This window comes from Gigantopelta aegis, chromosome 14 (assembly GCF_016097555.1).
Source record: "Gigantopelta aegis isolate Gae_Host chromosome 14, Gae_host_genome, whole genome shotgun sequence".
In the NCBI taxonomy this organism is placed as follows: Eukaryota; Metazoa; Mollusca; class Gastropoda; order Neomphalida; family Peltospiridae; genus Gigantopelta; species Gigantopelta aegis.
This window is the reverse complement of record NC_054712.1, coordinates 21423455-21446475: the sequence shown is the minus strand read 5'-3', so window position 1 is coordinate 21446475 and position 23021 is coordinate 21423455. Positions and strand designations below refer to the sequence as shown.

Below are 23021 nucleotides of genomic sequence, written 5' to 3'. Positions count from 1 at the left end.
TACATCGAGTACTGGCAACTCTTTAAATTACAAGGTAGCCTACGAAGCAAAAACAAACATTCATGAACATATGCAACAAACTACAAAGGTCGATGACTCCAATCCCGTCAACCAACGCACACTAGTTCATAGAAGTGATATTGACCTACTTCATCGAATGTCCATTTATGACTACATTTCATTTGTATAGTATAATAAACAAACGTACAGCACTGGTTTATAATATATTACTACTTCAGTTTTAAAAAAGTTTTTAAAAACAGGGTTGGGGGAGAAAAAGGAGGTGCTCGTGAATAGAGGTGACAACGTATTCAAAGAAGAAGAATAATGTCTGCTTCCATGACTTTGCATGTGTGAAGTTGAATTTAAACTATTTAAAAAAAAAAAAACACTTTATTCTAAAGCGTTTTCGTCATGTTTTACCCAACTGACTGCAAGACGAACAACTGGACAAACTGCACATTGATACTGGTATAGCATGTTATTCAAAGCAATAAAATAGGTTTAAAAATAAACATTTCAATTATAAATCAATCATTAAAATTGTTGGGGTACAGGGACTCGAGGGAGAAAATGTTTTCCCAAGTCAAAATGAGACGTAGAAAATGGCAATTCTTTTTAATATATATAATTATATATTAACTGGATAAAATCTAAAAGCGAACCTAATTTCTATTGGATTTACCCGAAGTTTCAGAAGATTATACAATAGAATCTCAGGAAAGAGTTTGACCTGTACTCCGCTATATCAACAGCTCTAAAGACTAACCCTAAAACTAACCCTAATCATTGTCATTGAAAGGGGGTAACGGGTCGAACTCGTGCTGAATCTCATTGGGTTGAATACACCGCAACGCTCAAACCAAAAACGAAGTCTCTAATTTAGTCTAATTACGTACACTTACACATTGTTGACCAAATGGTTAGGTCGTACTACCCTATGAGTCACAAATTTTCTTGAGTATTGACGTGGTTCGAGCCAATGTACAGGATTAATATATATATATATATATATATATATATACGAGGAATTATGAATTATCTGTCCTGAGTGCATGAATGTTGTAAACCCAAATTTTTGGCACGGGTTTTACAACATTCATTCACGAGGGATATTAAACTCGCTACCATTTCGTATCATGTTTATGTCCCTCCTCAAATAATTTTCAAATAATAAAATTATTTCACTCGGCACATAAATATGATACAAAATGAAAACTCATTTAATTAAGAATTGACGGCAATTATTTTTTGGTTCATGCAAGTATGAACAGAAAAAACAATGTGCACACTGTATGACTCCGCGTATAGGTCTACATGTCTACTCTGCTATAGCATTTTCCATTAATTTATCGTATACATTTTTTTTTATTGCTTTTGTAGCTTTCACATGTGTTTTCTTCAAAATATCTAAATATGGTTGCCTGAATAATCCGGCTTGTTGCACAAAAGTAGTGCGAGTCAGTGGGGGGGGGGAGTGTGGGGGTTAGTAGGCATGGCTAAAATTTTGTTCAGTTCATCGAGATATGGACCAATCAGATTGCCGAAAAGGGTATAGACGCAAAGAAAATTTAATTATTATCCTATAAAAATTTTCTCGATGTACATCATACAGTGTGGCCAATCTATGTCATAACCAACAGAGTTTCTGTAAACATTACACGGGCTACGTTACTAATACCTGCAAAGAGTTTTGATAAATCTCGAGTGCGTTCAGCATAACAGCACTCTTTCGAGGTAGTCTTAAAAAAACGGCAATACATTCTTTCAAAGGAAACATGGCGAAAAAAATCCCTTAATATATCTAATGCCTCTGCACTTTATTTCATGTAGTTTGAGAAAGTATTTGGTGAGATATTAACACAACTGTAATTAAAATACAGCCCGATTGCAGTAGAACAAATTACGTCACTATGTTGTTTTGTGACAGATTGACCATACTGTCCTATTTCGGCTGTGTTCAACTTCAAGATGCATTGTAAAAGCATGCATGCACTGCACATGGCTTCTGTTTCCAGTTTTGTATCGTCTGCAGTGAAAAATGACGCAAAATTTAAAACTACACAGATCATTTTTCAACTCCTATTTGATTTTAAGAGGGTGAAGCCTTTTTGTCCAATAAAAGAGACAAAATGACCCTAGTGGATTCTTTGACCCCCTCCCCCATAACGAAAAATTTCATCTCTTGGCTTCAAAATACTTTTGCTACGGTCCCTAACCCATACTGTGGTCACTACACTCCAACATGTATAGTTTGAAACTTTGTTGTACAATGTATCTACTGTTAGAAAATTTGACTTTTACATGTATTACAATGTAACAATAGCAATGTTAATATGACAGTTATGTACTGTCACTATAATTATAATTATTATCTCGTTTAATGTCATATATGCAATTTGTTTGTGGTATGCATTTTTTATTGTTAGAATTGTCGTGACGTCATCGAAATTACCTCCCGCTGTAGATGACGTCATGAATATGGAACTGGTGAACCCGTTACGGGTGAAAGGCGCTTATTCCATTAAAACGTTGTGAAATTCTACATTTCGAGTATCATTGTAACTGTATGTATACTATGCTATTCGCCTGTAGAAAAACATATTTCAATATATACTCTTCAAAAAAAGAAACGCAAAAGGGTACAAATGGGTTATAACTCCGATTTTATGTTTCCTATCGGTTCATGCTTTGTGAATATAAGGTCATTGCATGTCCCAAACACATTCCCACGGTTACATTCGATAAAACGCAGCTACTGTACAATAAAGTTCCAAAATGTGAATATTCGCAAAAACTCAGCCACGTGCAAACCATGTCACCACTGCACGTGCGTTGTCTGCACGTGCAACATGAACACCGACAGTATAAAAGTGCAGGGTGTTCGCTTGCCTGGCCTCTGTATCTGGCCGACAGTTGTCAATCCAGGACATGCCACGTCTCAGTGAACCGCAGAGAAACAATGCCATCGGCCGACTAGACACAGGCGAATCCAGAACGGTCGTTGCCAGGGCATTCCATGTGTCCTCAAGCACCATCTCCAGACTGTGGGACCGTTACCAGCAACATGGATCAACACGTGACCTCCCTAGATCCGGTCGACCACGGGTCACTACCCCGGGCAGGACCGCTACATCCGGGTACGCCACCTTCGGGAACGATTGACTACTGCCACCTCCACAGCCGCAGCAATACCAGGTTTGCGCAGGATATCCGACCAGACCGTACGGAACCGCCTACGTGAGGTAGGAATTCGTGCCAGACGTCCAGTTCGAGGTGTCATCTTAACACCACAACACCGTTGACTCCGACTGCAGTGGTGCCAGATTCATCGACAATGGCCTCAACTGCGATGGAGACAGGTGTGGTTCAGTGACGAGTCCCGATTTCTGCTCCGACGTCATGATGGAAGATGTCGCGTGTATAGGCGTCGTGGTGAACGTTATGCGGCATACTGCGTGCAGGAAGTGGACAGATTCGGCGGGGGTAGTGTCATGGTGGGCAGCCATCTCACACACTGGCAGAACTGACCTGGTCCACGTGCAGGGCAACCTGAATGCACAGGGCTACATTGACCAGATCCTCCGGCCACACATCGTTCCAGTTATGGCCAACGCCAACGCAGTGTTCCAACATGACAACGCCAGGCCTCACACAGCACGTCTCACAATGGCTTTCCTACAGAACAACAACATTAATGTCCTTCCTTGGCCATCGATATCTCCGGATTTGAACCCAATTGAGCATCTATGGGACGAGTTGGACCGACGCCTCCGACAGCGACAACCACAGCCCCAGACTCTGCCCGAGCTGGCAGCAGCCTTGCAGGCTGAGTGGGCCACCATCCCCCGGGACGTCATCCGTACTCTGGTTGCTTCAATGGGCAGGCAGTTGTCAACACACGCAGAGGCCACACCCGGTATTGACTCCAGATGACCTTGACCTTGGTGGTGTGTCTTATCACTTACTCACAATGGACTAGAGTGAATTGTGAACAATCCTGCAACATTTGGTAATTATCGGACTCACCATTCAATAATTAAATCAATTCTCCAAATGTTACGACAATGTGGTTTTGCGTTTCTTCTTTTGAAGAGTATATATACAGTGAAACCTCGCAAGACCGGACCCTCTGTAAAATGGAATTCCCTCAAAACTAAACATTTTACAGTCTTTCTAAAAACCAGGACATAACTTAACCTCTCTATTTTAAACCGGATCCCTCTTAAAACCAGACATTTGTCATGATCCCAAGGGTTTCTGGTTTAGAGGGTTTTCAAACCCTGTATATAGTGTTTTCCCTAGAAATTTGGCAAGGCATGGTAGACCAACCATTTTTGGAGCATTTTCACCATTTTCGGGGTACTTGTTTTTCATTAAAAACACACAAAAATTAATTGAAATAAACATTAATGTAATTTATCTGCATGCTTTACTAAATGAATGGCAAAAGATATAAAAGGCATATTTTATTAATTAATAATAACTTTTTGGGTGTTTTATAAAGGCAATTTTAGAATTAATTCCAGAAAAAGGCTTGTTTAATCTCAGGGCAGCATGGTGCTGATTAAGGCAAGATGGTGCTAGACTATTGAGGCACGGTGCTGCACCATGCTAAAACGAGCTATGGAAAACACTATAATATATATATTATTAAAAGCTTGTAGTCATGGGAAGTTGCAAGTGGTACAGATGAACATGATCCTGGTCAGATGCATACAAATCTGTTCAGACAAACACATATATATATTCAGACAGGTACTGGAATGTCGAATTGGACAGAAATGACTTGAAATCCAAAATGATGAAACGGGCATGAGTGGTTTTACATGTAATAATATTAAACTAAACTATTCTTTTAAAACTTATTTTTGTTTGAATATTTAGTTTTAAATAAAAGTTTCAGAGAGTGAGCATGCTTTTAAGACATCGTAATTATAAGCGCTCGCTATAAATATATATCCGATAAAATAAAAAAAGATACTGTAAAACAATTTTTAATTTACACAGCCGACGGTCTCTGTGGGAAATGTAGCACAGCTGGCAGTGGATCTTCTGGTGTCGACATTGTCGATGAATCGTGTCGGGTACATTCTTCACGAGAGCATTCTGCCCATGTGTGGAAATAACCCTTTTGCATCTAACAAGGATAAAGCCTGCCGTCTATGTACAAGCTGTGAAGGTAGGTTGATATTAATACAGGGGTTGGGACGTAGCCCAGTGGTAAAGCCTGCCGTCTCTGTACAAGCTGTGAAGGTAGGTTGATATTAATACAGGGGGTGGGACGTAGCCCAGTGGTAAAGCCTGCCGTCTCTGTACAAGCTGTGAAGGTAGGTTGATATTAATACAGGGGGTGGGACGTAGCCCAGTGGTAAAGCCTGCCGTCTATGTACAAGCTGTGAAGGTAGGTTGATATTAATACAGGGGGTGGGACGTAGCCCAGTGGTAAAGCCTGCCGTCTGTGTACAAGCTGTGAAGGTAGGTTGATATTAATACAGGGGGTGGGACGTAGCCCAGTGGTAAAGCCTGCCGTCTGTGTACAAGCTGTGAAGGTAGGTTGATATTAATACAGGGGGTGGGACGTAGCCCAGTGGTAAAGCCTGCCGTCTATGTACAAGCTGTGAAGGTAGGTTGATATTAATACAGGGGGTGGGACGTAGCCCAGTGGTAAAGCCTGCCGTCTGTGTACAAGCTGTGAAGGTAGGTTGATATTAATACAGGGGGTGGGACGTAGCCCAGTGGTAAAGCCTGCAGTCTGTGTACAAGCTGTGAAGGTAGGTTGATATTAATACAACGTAGCCCAGTGGTAAAGCCTGCAGTCTGTGTACAAGCTGTGAAGGTAGGTTGATATTAATACAGGGGGTGGGACGTAGCCCAGTGGTAAAGAGCTCGTCTGATGCACAGTCGGTCTAGGATCAATTCCCGTTATTGGGCTATTTCTCGTTCCAGCCAGTGCACTACGACTGGTATATCAAAGGTTGTGGTATGTTATTTTTTTAGTTTTTAACTTAAAATCCTATTATGGGACTCCCCAAATTTCAAAAGAAAGCTCAAATGACCCCCATTGGAGACAGTCCAGTGAGAACCCTGCTGTGTCAAAATGACCAGTTGTTTGATATCCAATAGCCGATGAATAATAAATCAAATGTGCTCTAGTGGTGTCGTTAAAACAAACTTCTGTTTTCTACTAAATCTTCTGACTACCGATTCATAATAAAAGAGTTGTCTCTCTTGAATCACAAACAGGGAGTATACAGTTTATTATTCCCCTACCGGTCCAACTGAAGGGGACAATAGGTTTTGTCTCCTTCCTTGTCTGTCCATCTGCCTGTCTGTCCCACATATAGGTTTTTGGACTTCTTCTTTTTTTTGTCACAATGGCTCAAGTTATTGAGCTGAAATTTTGTGTATAGCTTTACCATGTACTGTTGCAGTTCAAGTTTGACTTTCATGGTCATTTAGCTGTTTTTCACAGAGTTATGACCACAGTAGGGGACATGTATTGCATTAGCAGTACTCTCAGAATGTTTGTTTCATTTTAACTTTTGTCTTTATTTATTTTTTTTACCCTATTGTGGTTGAAGCATGCTGTCCTGGGTAGACAACTCAGTCATCATGACGGTGGGTTAGTGGTTAGTGAAAGAGGTCAGGTTTAGTGGCCTTACACCATTTCAATAAAGTCACTCTGGCCGGGAGCCGGTACTGGGATGCGAACCCTGTACTTAACAGCCTTAAGTCTGATGTATGAACTTTCATATAGATATCATAGGACAGTACATACTAGTTTTTGATTCAGCATTTGTGGTGCAGTGGTTAATCCATCGGACTACAGGCTGGTAGGTACAGAGTTCGCAGCCCGGTACCGGAGCCTACCCAGAGTGAGTTCTTACGGGCTCAATGGGTAGGTGTAAGGCCACTACACCCTCTACTCTCTCACTAACCACTAACCAACTAACAACTAACCCACTATCCTGGACAGACAGCCCAGATAGCTGAGGTGTGTGCCCAGGATGGCATGCTTGAACTTTAATTGGATATAAGCACGAAAATAAGTTGAGATGAAAATGAAATGCTCTGGATGGGAAAAAACTGAATCCATTGAGAGAAATTGATCCTGTAACCTATCTGAGTATTACACCTCAGACGAGTGCTGTACCACACATTTGAGGTAATCTGATATTTCACAATTATGGATAATGAGTTGTTATGTTCCAACTGGGACTTCTTTTTAATTAAAACTAAAAAGGGATTTGATTTTGAGTTAAATTCTATTTTTCTAATGATTTCTTATTTTTCTTTTGCAGTGTTTGAAAGCAGCAGCGATAACTTTGTGGTTGTCCAGCAGAGAGCACCATTTATTAGGGTAAGAAATGGGCACTCTTAACAATTGAACTTTATTCCACACCATTACCATTAAACACCTAACTGGGCTGTTCCAGGATCATTAGCATTTTTTGGTTTCTTCCTTGACACTAAATGTATATACAGTACAATCTCATTGGGTCGAATTCTGAAGGGTCGAATACACCGCAACGCTCTAACCAAAAACAAAGTTCCGAGTTGCATTAACATGTTGTTGACCAAATGTTTAGATCGAACTACCCAGTGGGTTGAACTGTATATATACTGACAGTGAATACCAATCGAAAGACAAATCAAAGTACTGTTAGGTTGAAATTAGAATGTGTTTACTATATTACAAACACTCAATTTGGTGAAATGATAAATGGGATATCTACCTCCAGTGTGCGATTTTGAGGAGAGTCCCCGAGGCTCGCAGAAATCATATAGGACTCTCTAGCTTGGCTAGCATATAAGCCTGCGTGGCTCGAAAAAATGATTTGTACAATTTATATTGATTCTTCAAAATAACACAGTTAACATATATGTCAATATCCTGGGAAACCAGAGTCTTGAATAGCAATCTTTTCCATGGTTTCATGCAAAACATTTAGAGTATCTTCTGTTTTACTGGAGACGCATGGCAGGGATCGCTGGGTTGATGGCAGTCCTTATGACATTTACATTTTTTAAACCAAAATCGCACAATGTCTACCTCTAATTCTCCAGAATCGTAATGTGTGTTAAAGTGCTGTGCCAGACCATACACTAAAATTTCAAATTCCACAATTAAATGCTTTCTTAATTCATTGCAATAATATTTTACACCGATATGTAAATCAATAATTACGAAAATGCCCCATAAAAGTATTAAAACATCACTCCCATAGAACACTGCCGGAAATGACCGAGTAAAATTCTCGGTAAAAACATTTGCCTGTAAATAGCTGTGACGTCACGAAGGGAACGCGCTTCACTGAAACCTACCACGAGATGACTTCCAGCACAAGCGAAAGTGGGACCGACAGCGACTGCCAAGCTCATTGATCATGCGATTCTTCTTTCGATGATGAATAATGTAGTAATGACGACTGGACTAATATTTGTGCAACACAACAAATAATAAATATGCCATATCAGTTTGAACCTGGAACATCTTCCGACGAACCACCGGCCTGACAGATGACGATGAAAATGGTCCTAGAGACAGCTTACCACTAATTTATAACTTTTATTTTTGTTTTGTTCTTTAGCTTTTTGTGCGAATTATTTTGCTACACTGTATGTTCTAATACTTGTGATGTAGTAGAAAAGACGATAAATAACTCTTGAATTCTACGAGTCAAGTGGACCCGATATCGGTAATTTTAAGAAATAAACAAAAACAACTTTTAGACCATCCCATCCCTCTATGAAGATGTTTTTTTGTGTGAATAATTTCAGTTTAGTTTGACGTAAAAAAAGAAAGAAGAAAAAGTGTTTTGGAAATAACAAAACAATACTATTTTTGGTGTGCAGTTGTGAAAACAGTCTGCTCAGAAATAAATAACTTATTTTAATTTTAAGAAATAAAAAAAACGACTTTTAGCCCGTCCCATCCATCTATGATGTTTTTTTGTGGGAATAATTTCAGTTTAGTTTGACGTAAAAAAAAAAAAAGTAAAAGTGTTTGGAAATAACAAAACAATACTATTTTTTTGTGTGCAGTTGTGAAAACAGTTTGCTCAGAAATAAATAACTTATAGCACATTCCATAGTATGAAAAAAGGTTTTCTCTGTTTGAGGTATAATAAAATTAATTTAATGTATTTATAGTCTGTTTTACAGGGAACGCCTTTTTTCATACTATGGAATTTACAAGTCATTTATTTCTGAGCCGATTGTTTTCTAAGATGCATACAAAATTAGCTTCTTTTTTTCTTTTTCTTTTTCTTTTTTTTACAAAAAAACCCTAAATTTTTGTAGGATGGGACGGACTAGGCTATAAATACTTACTTGTCTGTACTTTATTGTTTTAATGTTCTCGAACTATAAAGAAAAATCTCACAAATGAACGAGATGCAAACAACGACAAATCGGATCTCGATGATTGCACGAACCATGCATAAGAAAACAAACTGACCGGAGTTGAAAGCATAATGCAATTTGGGACATTGACGATATGCACCCCAAGGTCATTTCGGTGTGGATGGCGTCGACTTGTTGTCATTTGTTTTGTGTCGCAGAAAAATTGTTGGTACGGCATCTTTTTTTAAAAAGCCATAACACATGGTATTCCCATATCTCGCTTAAGCCGACAAGCCAGTTCGGACGAATCGAAACTAAAGTGTCTCCTGTCGCAACGGTCTCCGGCATTTTCTTCCTGTCCAGTATTTCCACCTTGTTTTAATCAAATTCACACACAGCTTTCTCACAGCAACATTACTAGGAAATGTGTGAAGACTAAATTTATCGACTTTTGTATTGCTACAGCCGCCAACAACACGCCGTTTAACCATAATAAACACAAAAGAAGCAGTGAACAATGGCGCTGACTATCGAAAGGAGTTCTCTTCGTGACGTCACGGATCAAATCTTACGGAAATTCCCGAAACGAATTCAGCTGGTTCTGTTTTTCAGGGGAATATTTTTAAATGGAAACTATACCGGTATATAATTTTTTTACATTTTTTATTTTTATTTTCTAATCATATTAAATAATATCTTGATTGATATAGCTCAATACATCATACATCTGGAACAGCACTTTAATTCCTTCTTCAAACACAACATTTAAAGTTACAGCTAAAAATTATATTCACATTTCTTTTGATGTTATCAACTATATATGTACATGTAACTGCCGTCGGTGACATATAAACTGCTGTCGGTTGGGGGTGTCACTGATGGCACTTTTGTGCCGCCAAATAAAAATTACTGCTGTCGGTAAAGCTCCTCACCAATGGCAAAATGCATAAACGTGTATGAACATTATCTGCCAGTATTTAGCGTAGACGTTTGGGTCCTTGTTGGAGTTAATGGGTGTTTAGTTAGTACCAAGCGATGGAACTATATTTAGTCATGCGCTTTCATATTATGCCGCTCCTTTTCACGTTTGGCAGCCCCATTTGTTTTTCTGCGTCTCTCTTTATTTTTCGGCATCCTGTTATAATTTACAGCACCCAGCTCCGCTATTTCAAAATGCACACTTTTTTTTCACACTGAAAAACATCGATCAGTCTGCACACTGGACATCAAAGGAAGCAAGCCACGTCATATACGAAAGCGCAACTGACGAAAAACTTCAGTAGCTTACGGCAGTTGCCGTAACATAATTTAACACTATTTTTTAACAGCGTCTTTTGTGTCCCATACCAGTATGTATTTGTATGTTTGATACACACAATAGCAGTTATATTTTTATCGTTTCGGCAATCTCCGACTGAAAAAAAACTACCTACTTGGTGCCAAAGTTGTCTCGTGATCAGAACGGTCATTCAGTATTTTGTGTCTGATATTTTAACCTCAATAGACCTCTTTCACATTCCACTGCTCATATACCCGTTGCAGAGTAACTCGAGGACGCAAACCGCGAGATCTCGCAAAAATAGACCTGTGGACAAGTTGGGGGGCATAGGCAATGGGAGGCCACGCAATAGGAATGTGAATATCTCCATGATTAATTATTCTATCAGTAGGGAACCCGAAAATTCTGTCGACATCCAACAAGACTTATTGGAGACATTTGTGAATTATTGCTTACCACGAAATAAAAAAATATTTTGTTGTTAACGCCCGACAAACCATCAGTTCGGATTCGTACGCAATAAATATCGGATATGGTCTGAAATAATGTTAATGTGTGTGTGCATGTATGTATGCAGATATTTATTGTATTTAACATAATTTAAATATTTATAAATACATTCAGGATTCTTGTCGGGATTCTTTTCACCAAGTTATTTAAAATTGTGTTCGGTATTTGGAATAAAATTAAATGATACATATGAAAGTTGAGCAATGGTATGTAAGACATTAGAATCAGGCCGTAGGAATGATATCTGGAGTTGGAGGAGGAGGCACAATCTGTAGTGGAGGGACACAGTCTAGTTGGTAGGGGGCGCAAAAGCCATATTTTAAACCAGGTTTATAAAAGTGGGGCTATATTAACACCCCCCCCCCCCCCTCCGACTTCTTGGTTGCTACCGACCTGAGAATGGTCAGAAATGTAACTGTATTGCATATACATGTACAGCTATTTAAATTCGAAGAAAGATTATTTAACCTAAGAAAGATTAAGTTTTATTTATAACAGATTAGACTAGCTGACAGCTTGATAATATAGCTACAAACTCAGGATGGTCTCTTTATTATAAATTCGCGAGGGTTTATTATGCGCAGTCATAAGGTACTTCGTTTGAATGTTTGAAGCAAACCATGTCAGGACCGTAGCCAGGAGGGATTGAGAGTTCCACTCAAATAAAACAAAAAGTCGGATTTCACATATAAAAGTCCTTGTCCCTAAATGACCTAGACCTAGATCATGTATAAAGTAACAAGAACGTCTGTCTGAGGTTCCATTTGTTGAAAGTTCGATCCTCCTCAGTGGGCCCATTTGATTATTTCCCGTCCCAACCAATGATCCATCAAAGGATGTCGTGTATGCTATCCTGTTTGTGGGATGTGAGAAGTATGCCATGTATCATTTATTATAAATATATTGGTACGACTGAAAACAAACAGTTTGTTGTCGTGGCTCTGTGACCAGGCCAATTTACATGCATACCACAACTTAATGCAACTTGTTAACGTATATTTCACCACAAAAGTTTGTGTATTATTCTAAAGTGTAACCGGCGTCATCTCATTGTTTGGCAAGGGGTTCTATATATATATAAATATATATATATATATATATATATCTGGGGAAACCCCCTCCACACCACCCACCATACCCCCTCCACACCCCCCACACCCCCCCCCCCCCCCACACCACCCCACCCCTGTCTACGGCGCTCATGTTTGATGAGTTCCGTTTACATGGAATTTCGATTCTCCACACCACCCCTCCCCCACTAATCATGCTGGCTACATGCCTGAAGTTATATACACTATTCATAAGTTAGACCAAACATCAAATTAGGATCGTATCGGGTTGCATGGGTCAACCACTCTGGAAAAGTTGCTGCACTTTATGTTATGTATAATCATGTACGTTATAAAAACATGTGATACTTGCATACCATATCACGATATAGGACTTCTCCCTATACTTGTAAATGTGTATCAAAGTGCTGATAGTATCGCTAACAATCTCAACCAATGTTCTCAGGTACAAAATACAAAATAGTAACCAAACACTATTGTACATACAGATATATGTTTACTTCAAACTGATTTTCAAGTAAAGAAGAAGATGTCATCTTCTAAATTCTTCAAAACAAACAACGCAAACAGCATGTCAACTTTTACTTCCGCGTTTACATGTGATGTCAAACTTTGAGCCGCGTTTACTCGGTTTCTGACGTCATATGCTAAGTTGTAGGTTTTTGCGTGTGAATGCTCATATATGTTTTAAAACTTTGTAAATATCAGATATTATTTCAAGTGAAGTTGTATGTATCTGATATAAAGGATAGTGAAAATAAAATAAAATAAAATAATAAATAAAATAAGATAAATAAGTAAATAAATAATTTGTGGATAGACATGTAACATTGATTAGTAGTTGTATGACTGTCTTTTTTAATGAAACGATAAGGAAAAAATAGAGCTGTGATAAAGGTCTGTGTGAGTTAGGGGTTTTGTTGGGGGTTTTAGTGGGAAGGGGAGACATATTTTATTAAATTTTAAATACTGATACATGTGCATGTGTAGAATTAAACATCACTGGAAATCCGCATGAGTATTTAACTATAATTCTAATTGTTAAAAGTAAAAAACATATTTCACTAAAGTTAATTTTACTGTATGAATCTTTTCATTTTACATTGTTAAAATACCCTTGACAGGTGGCTCTAGAGACTTCATCTAAGTTAATGTTTTACTGCTTTTGGTCTTAAACCATTCCGATGTAAACTTTAGTAGACCGTTTTTTGCAGCCATTTTACCATCTTATACGAAATATGTATGTTAGTGGCTAGAGATTCACAGCTCCTACAAAGCTACTCACGACGCTCATGACAACTGTCGATCATGCCTCCCCAATTTGTATATAGCCTCGATACCGTCCAATTCAGCAAGGGACGGTACTCTTCGTGCACAATGGGAATGTGAAAGAGGTCTGTTGCAGATTTAATTGGTCGTAACTAATGATTTTTACTTACTGTCATTTGTTTATTCAGCAATTCCTTATAAAATATTAGAAACAGTTAATTCTTGTTGTTTTGGGGGGGTGGGGAGTGAGTAATACCGCTTATAAAAACGGAAGTGGTAGTGTTCATTATTAAAATCATTTATCTTGGGTGCCAAATAATATATACACCACCTTTGCAATATCAATGCAATCGATTCACTCGATGAAGATGGAAATAAAAAGAACAGAAAAATGTTATCCCACAGTAGGGGATAGCTTAAGAAAAATCTCTTTATTATTTTTCAGATATCTTAAAATCTTTATTAAAATAATATTAAAACTTTGATCGGTTTTGCAAAATGAAATTTACACTGCACTCAACACATTTTATTTACGGTTATATGGTGTCAGACATATGGTTAAGGACCATACATACATGTATATTGAGAGAGAAAACCTGCTGTCGCCACTTCATGGGTTGCTCTTTTCGTATAGCAGCAAGGGATCTTTTATATGCACCATCCCACAGACAGGGCCTTTGATATACCAGTCATGGTGCACTGGCTGGAACAAGAAATAGCGCAATGGAGCCACCGACAGGGATCGATCTCACACCGACCACGGTTTAGCAAAATGAATACCCGTGAATGTCAGACTGACACTCTGTTTTAACTGAACTACATTTTAACTAACAGTGCACAAAAGATAAGGCAGCTTGTACATCGTACCAACTTTGCAGTACCAGATAGTGACGGGCAAAATAAGGGATAGATATTTCTACAAAGTCGATAAACGTACAATGTTTTACGCTAACCAAATGTGCCTTTCATGTCATATTCACCTAAAACTTGGGCAACTTGTCTGAGAAACACCAGGTTCCGTTAAATGTTAGCTTATGCTAGTAGTCCATGATTTCATTTATAATAAATTCTTGTTTATTGAAGTTTATTGACATAAATTAAAGAAATTGGCATACTCAAAATTGCTGTCGGTGGACCCTTTCACCGACGGCAATTTGTTTTTTAAATTGCTGTGGGTGATAAATTCTTAAGCCCTGTATATTGGAAACTGTCACATTTGAAAGTAACAAGTATTTCTCTTTTACTTTACATTTTTTCCTGTATATGTATGATGTCTAACAGTGTATACTTGTAGAAGTTGAAAAATAATAATAATTTATATTATTTTACAGGGAAAGAAAAAAATATTTTTCAAATGGTTTTCAGAGTGGATTCGAGCACAGAATTTTTCTAGAGTGATCATTTTGACAAGTAGTTTTGCTGAGGAAAGACTGGACAAACAGATACAAGGGTAGGCTTGTAATTATTATATGAATATAAATGTTTAATGTACCTTTTAAACTATGGTTGTTTGATATATGTAGTGGAGAATGTATGAGGAGGTGTGGATTTGTGAAAAATAATTCACGAGCCCCTTAGGGCCAAATTAATTATGTTTCATTTATCTACATTTCTGATGTATTCTCAGACTTAATCCTTAAACTTAAACAATTACATGATTCCTAAATTAATGTCTATTTTATTTCCTTCATTCGTTAAAATGGCAAAGAATATTTGAACTTCTTGTGCATTCAAATCATGGATTCCAACCCATTACTGAACTGGTACATTATAAACCAGTACAATTATTTAGCCCATGAGGCCAACCATTTGCATCACTGAATAAACATATAATTTAAGTCTCATAAACCTGATACTAGCGACAGTAATGTATTCTGATGGAACACAGTGAAGATTGTGTAAACTAAATTGGAAAACAGAGATTACATGTTTAGCATGTGCATCACGCTTAATGCCATCCATCCACTGCTGAAGATTCCTGATGGAATCGTTAAGGTTAGATCTGGAAGTACCTGATAGATCGTTTTGGGTTATTAGTTTTATAAATTGCATTGTTTCACAGTTGTTGATTCTTGAAAAATAATCTACACTTAGAACAATAGTGTGATGTCACAGGTTTGGATTAAGTAGTCATAATTTCAACACTTAGTCAAATGGATATCAAAGGCTGTGGTATGTGCTATCCTGTGTGGGATGGTGCATATAAAAGATCCCTTGCTACTAATGAGAATATTTAGCAGGTTTCCACTCTATGACTATGTCAAAATGACCATATGTTTGACATCCAGTAGCCGATGATTAATAAATCAATGTGTTCTAGTGGTGTCATTAAACAAAACAAACTTTTAGTCGAATGGGTGGGGACCTGCTGTTGCCGCACAGGCTACTCCTACCAGAAAAGCAGCAAGGGATCTTTTATATGCCCCTTGCCATACAATGGACAGTATATGCCTCAGCTTTTGAGACATCAGTAGCAGGTATCTGAAAAGTCCTTAGAGGATAGTTTCATTTGCTAAAGTTCATGCATAACCGTTAACGTACCTTGACATTTAAGGGGAGCTGTCACTCTTGCTCCCCATCTCTCCTCTCAGATTAGTTCAAGGAGGGTAACGTTTCAGCTCCCCTTAGTCTGTTAATTTATATGGTGTCAATATGGTAATATCTTAAATGGATCCCCATAATCTAAATAATATTTTTAGGTATGACGCTATGGAATTCAATATTTACAATGTGTGTGCTGAATGCAACTGCAGGCCTCCCCTAGAAAGAAAATGGGTTATGTTTAGGGTTAGGGTTAAGAAAATCATACAGTAATGATAAAGAGTCATTAATTTTGTCAAAAGGTAAACTTAAAAAAATACAATTAGGGTATGGCGCCATTCCCATTTTACCGTCTGGCAGAAACACTGGCCAATTTTCATTTCTGAGAGGCCTACAGACGTCGAGCTCTTTCTGTGAAGGAAAATGTGAGTGCACCAAGATCAATTAAAAAAAAGTGTACACACTCAGAAATACACCAACACAATTGCTAATTCTTGATTCCCTTTTTCTTGTGTTTTTATGTCCATAGGTCTCCCCTGCGATTTTTGGTGTCTACTGCCATAGAAAAACAGGATGGAGAACTCTTCAGAGATAAACTGAATTGGCAGGAGTTAGAGTTACGTCCCCTGCCACCTGGACTGTCTAGTGAAAATGACAATAAGCCGACAGTGTATATTCCAGGAAGCGGAATAGCCAAGAACCTGTTTGAAGATCTGTAAGTGTTACTAAGGGGTTTTATTGTTGGTTGCTCAGTATTGGTGAGGAACTAAAATCAACTTCTATTTTGGCTGGGGTTGAAGGTCACAATATTTCACAGCAGTGTGCGATTTTGGTTTAAAAATTTAAGTGTTATAAGTTCTCCTTGTTTGAAAATCATTAGAGCCTGCCACCAACCCAGCGAGCCCTGCCGTTTGTCTCATGTAGAACAGAAGATACACTAAATGTTTTGCATGAAACCATGGAAAAGATCACTATTCAAGACTCTGGTTTCCTAGTATTTTGAAATATTTTGACTGTGTCATTTCAAAGAATCAATGTAATTTGTACAAATAATTTTGACAAGCCATGCAGGCTCCAGACTCTTCTCAAAATCACACACTGTTTCACAGGAACCGTCATTCTGTTCTTGTGACATTTATGCAACTTTAATTTCACACAAACAACTAATCGGTTATGTGGTGAACCTTTACATTCTAAGATAACTTAGATAAAATAACGTTAACCAGGTTCCGGTTACTTAAGATTTTGAAATATTGTCCCCTGGATGACTTAAGATGTGGAAGAAATGACACCCCAACACATTCTTTAATCAATTGCTGCTATTGGGTCAAAGTTTGTTTCGTTTAACGACACCACTAGAGCCCACCGATTACTTAGTTATCATCTATTGGATGTCAAACATTTGGTATCACAGTAATGGATAAGAGGTACTAAGAGGACACTGATCTCTCTTAATTAATTATTTTTTAAATCAGGTTCTTAGGAATGGTATCCTAGGTTGAGATTGGGGTCGGTGGGCACCTGCTTAATGTTTTCTCTTTTGATGGCTGTAAAATCAAGTTGCAATGTTTTGCTCAATAATTTTCAACTGTTTCAAAGGTTATTTTTTATTTTACATCTAGTATGACATAAAAGTACATTTTGTGGTCGTCAAGCTGGGGACATAGGCTTGAAAACAGTATTGTTTCACCTTTCGACTGTATATATTTTAAAGTCATGCACTGGACGACAAGAGGGGTTTCACGAATAATTTGTGGTTAGACATAGCATTGTAAGACTTTTGATGAAATTTCAAGATGTTTTTCTTTTCATATGCAAATAACCAATATATATGTTTATAACGCTATTCGATTATGCGATATAATTTGTATAAGTTTAATGCTAAACTGTTCTGTGCAACAATATGCAAATAACCGATTTATGCTATAAACCTATATTCATTTAAGTGGATTTGACTGTAGTATGACAAAAAAAAGTATGTTGTCATCAGGCTGGGGACACAGGCTTGAAAACTATTACTCACCTTACAGTATTGTCTCACCTCTATGAAGTATAAAAAAAAAGGGCAAGATATAGGGGCAACGATGTCAACTTTTACATTAAACATTCAGTTTCTCACAAACTATAATTCCTAGGTCATTGAAACTTGGTTTATAGTTGCACCTATGGATGTTCATCACAGAGCACTAAACACATTAATGGTAGGCGAGACATTTAACTCTGTAGAATTCTTGTGTTTATTTTGTGGTTCCAGCTCGGACCTCCCAGTGGCGATGTTGCTCATGTTTTGTTCAGAAGGAGATAACTCCAATGATGCTGTCACTCTCGTCAATTACCTCAACTCCTGGATCAACGTTGTCACGGTCAAGGTCAGTGTGAGGTGTCAACTTGCCACTGGACTCTCGAATTATAATTGTAGTACGATTCGTTTTCAAGAGTTGAATGTATAATGTTTCCAAACCACTGTTTCATTTCTGTTTTTGGAGTAAATGTTGCCGGTCATGGCAGTTTGTTAACTGATTATTTTCTATCTGGTATTTTTTACAAAAGAATGGGGTAGGATATAGCCTAGTGGTAAAGTGCTTGTTTGGCATGCGGTTGGTCTAGGATCGATCTCCGTTGGTGGGCCCAGTGAGCTATTTCTCGTTCCAGCCAGTGCACCACGACTGGTATATCAAAGGCTGTGGGATGGTGCATGTGACAGATCCCTTTCTACTAATGATTTTTTTTAAAATAAGAACAATATTGTCCTATGTAATATGGTCTAATTGAAATAAAGTTATGGAAGGTGTTACAAAATATTAAAGGAATCTCGAGTTGCACCTATCAGTTATGTGGATTAATTTATGTTTTCATCTTTAAACATATTATGACAATGTGCACCATTATGACTGCCATTCTAGTCGTTTAATTTTTTTTTTTCCAGGGGTGTGTTTGATGGACAACCCTTCCCTTCCAAGTATGGCCCAGTATCTATGCATGTTGTTGATTTATACATTATATATTACATTTTGATTATTTTGATTTTCAGCCGAAGTCCGACGGAGAATGTGGCGATATAGCTCAAGATACAATGTTATGGAAGGTCCCCATTTCTTGGAGACTGGTTTTTGGCAGCAAAGTCGATCAGACACTGTTCCACTGAAACCACTGATGTGTGATGGGGTCGACTTCAGTCGATCAGACACTGTTCCATTGAAACCACTGATGTGTGATGGGGTCGACTTCAGTCGATCAGACACTGTTCCATTGAAACCACTGATGTGTGATGGGGTCGACTTCAGTCTATCAGACACTGTTCCACTGAAACCACTGATGTGTGATGGGGTCGACTTCAGTCGATCAGACACTGTTTTAGTGAAATCACTGATGTGTGACAAGTTAAGCTTCAGTTGATCCGAAACTGTTCCATTGAAATAACTGATGTGTGACAGATTTGGCTTCAGTCGATCAAACACTTTTCCACTGAAACCACTGATGTGTGACTGGTTCAGCTTCGGTTGATCAGACACGGTTCTACTGAAACCACTGATGTGTGACAGATTTGGCTTCACTTGATCAAATAGTGTTCTACTGAAAGCACGGATGTGTGACAGATTTGGCTTCACTGGTCTACTGAAAGCACGGATGTGTGACAGATTTGGCTTCACTTGATCAAATAGTGTTCTACTGAAAGTACGGATGTGTGACAGATTTGGCTTCACTGTTCTACTGAAAGCACGGATGTGTGACAGATTTGGCTTCACTTGATCAAATAGTGTTCTACTGAAAGCACGGATGTGTGACAGATTTGGCTTCACTGTTCTACTGAAAGCACGGATGTGTGACAGATTTGGCTTCACTTGATCAAATAGTGTTCTACTGAAAGCACGGATGTGTGACAGATTTGGCTTCGCTGTTCTACTGAAAGCACGGATGTGTGACAGATTTGGCTTCACTTGATCAAATAGTGTTCTACTGAAAGCACGGATGTGTGACAGATTTGGCTTCACTGTTCTACTGAAAGCACCGATAGGTGACTGGTTCAGCTTCACTCGATCAAATACTGTTCGACTGAAACCACTTGAACTCGATTAAACACTATCACTGATGTGTGACAGGTTCTGCTTCACTGAACATACTCGGCACCAGCATCAGAGTCCTGTTTATGACAGCGAGGAAAAGGATTGTTTATTTGATGGACCTCAGTGCATTGTTGAATTAGGAGCAGCTGTCGGATGTTGAACATACAATATTTGTGATATTGTGTCTTTAGAATGAGAGAAGAGACCTGCTGCCATCACACATATGCTACACTTATTGATTACCAGCAAGCAGGGTTTTTGCCAGAGGGTAAAACTGGTATGGCGTCATACCCAATTTTTTTGGCAGATTTGTTTTTTAATTTAACCTTTTGACAAAATTAATTAGTCTTATCATTACTGTATGAATTTCTTAACCCCAACCCCAACAGTAAATTTAACTCTTTTTTTTCTGGGGGAGGCCCCCCACCCTCCCCCTATACTCTCTGTTGACTGGTTGCATTCAGTTCCATAGCGCTGTACTCCAAAGTTTCTTTCTGGCAGAAACACTGGCAAGGGATCTTTTATGTTCAATTTAACACAGACATGATAGTACATATCATATTCTTTGGTATAGTTGCTTTTCTAGTCATGGACCACTTGCTGGACTGGTAAAATTCAATCTTGTTTAGTCGGTCCACTGAGGATGTGGGTTTTAGTTGAGTTGTTAAAAGTGCTCACCTGAGGCACAGGTATCCCCAAATGATAACGTCAGATATGTTATAGTAACATTATATAATAAAGAGTATATATGTAACTATGGGAGTACCTGTGGCCTGAGGAGCCCCTCCGTGGACCCTTTCTCTACCAGTGCTCCATAACTGGTATATCAAAGACTGTGGTATGTGCTGTTTAGTCTCTGGGAAGTGAATATAAACGATACTTAACTACTTGCCAAATGTTGGATATGATGAATAAATCACTACGCTCGAGCGTTACCATTAAACAAAACAAACTTTAACTTTCCTCTGAAGTCTGTCATCAGAATTAACCAAATGTTTGACATCCAGTAGCCAATGATGAATAAATCAACTGGTGTGCTCTAGTGGTGTACCGGTAGTTTAAAAAAAACCACCTGTAACTGACGGTTAAAGTTTGTTTTGTTTAATGACACCGGTACTAGATCACATTGATTTATTAATCATCGGCTAATGGATGTCAAATGTTTGGCACCAACTTTAGTCATTAAGGGCCACAACAGATACTTGCCCACACCATCATTTTGGTTTTGTACACATACAATAAATATAATATATCCTACGGTAATTTTTATACACCCGTCTTTGACTAGTACATGTATAATGATGGTTATGGCATTCTCCGTATGTACGTCCATCCGTCCATAAACTTTTTGTTCCAGGGGCATATCTTTCTTATCAAGTCTTATAGGATCATCAAACCTTGCAAGCAAATGCAACTTTGGATGGTGGTGTGTCATATAAAATAACTAGGTCACCACAACCTACTTTTCACTCATTACTGCACATTGAAATAAATCCTTGTCCGGGGCCATATCTTCCTTATTCTTCCTTATCAATTTATATAGGATCATCAAACCTTAAATGCAAGTCCAACTGGGATGGTGTGTCACATAACATAACTAGGTCAGCTTGACCCACTTATGGCCGACGTATCACGTACCTCACTGGTATTCTTGTATGTTATATTTGACAAATAGTACTTTCTTGTTCCCCCCCCCCCCCCCCCCCCCCCCCCAATCTTGTTAAACTTCATAATTTGTCTACAACTATGAAAAATAAAAACATGCACATGTAAATGGCGTTATCTGTTTAATATGGAACTCGGAACTATTTGCACAGGATTGGTGGTAAGTAGACTGGATTTTTGTTTTGTTTTAGTGTAGCAAAGCTGCATAGTAATAATATAGTTGTTTTTAATTTGAATAATGCCAGTATTTAAATAACGTCGGATACAATTTTAATACATGGTATGTTATTGGTGACATGTTTTCGGTCTATCCCGAGGAACGTGATACCCGGTGTATAGTCCTAATCCAGTTTATGTAGAACTACCGATTATGTTAAAGAAATTTAAGTTATTCAGCTGATGATAAATGATTTGTGATGAAATGTCAACTCAACACTGAATGATACAAAGAAATTTAATATAAATGAATGATATAAGAAATGACTATTCTTATGCCTGAAACAAAATGTGTCTGGGGTGGGGGTGGGTGGGTTAGAACAAGTAGGCCTCTCTGCCTGCCCCCCCCCCCCTCTCTCTCTCTCTCTCTCTCTCTCTCTCTCTCTCTCTCTCTCTCTCTCTCTCTCTCTCTGTGTGTGTGTATATATATATATATATATATTTTAGTACATCCCTCTTCAACTAACATATTGATTAAATATATATATATATATATTAAAATTTTAAAAATAGGGTCTGTCCTTGTTTTCTAGGTAGGGTCTGGTTCACGGAAACATTTTATTTCTCTTTCTTTTTTTCTCTTCTGTTTTTTGTTGTTGACCTGGTTGGGTCTGGATTGCTTCTATTAATATCTTTAGCTTTATTGATTCCTTGAAAGCGAAACAAAGCCAGCTGGTAATAAATTATTTAAAGCAGACCAGTCAAAGATAAGTTTAAACTAGAGCTCGTAAATCTCAATAATTAATATTGACCTAATAATGAAATGTCAAACGTCAGCGATGTGTGCGTGTAAGCTATCAGGTACATGTATATTGTATATATTTAGCATCGGCGTAGACTATTTTTCAAAAATAAATACCGCAGTTATGTCCCATTTCAAAAAAAAATCTGCATTTTGCTTTATTTTATTTGCTTTTCTCGTGGAATAGTTTTTTTTTTAAAAATAGACTTTATTATAAAATGCTGAACACAATTTATTTTGGAGTTTTCAGGTCTTTCAATATCGGTTCAGCTACTAGTTTTAAATGGATTTCATTTGGTTGATATTTATACACAAGT

General features: G+C 38.0%; 1 protein-coding gene across 1 annotated transcript; it reads left to right on the top strand.

Annotated features, from left to right (window-relative positions):
- The first annotated feature begins 330 nt into the window (after window positions 1-330).
- LOC121389444 (proteasome assembly chaperone 2-like) lies at window positions 331-20456 on the top strand. Its single transcript, XM_041521074.1, has 7 exons — window positions 331-471; window positions 5011-5182; window positions 7305-7363; window positions 14808-14926; window positions 16547-16732; window positions 18272-18386; window positions 19049-20456. Exons 1-7 carry the CDS (start codon window positions 415-417, stop codon window positions 19160-19162), a joined length of 822 nt encoding a protein of 273 aa, XP_041377008.1. The 5' UTR covers window positions 331-414; the 3' UTR covers window positions 19163-20456.
- The last annotated feature ends 2565 nt before the right edge of the window (window positions 20457-23021 follow it).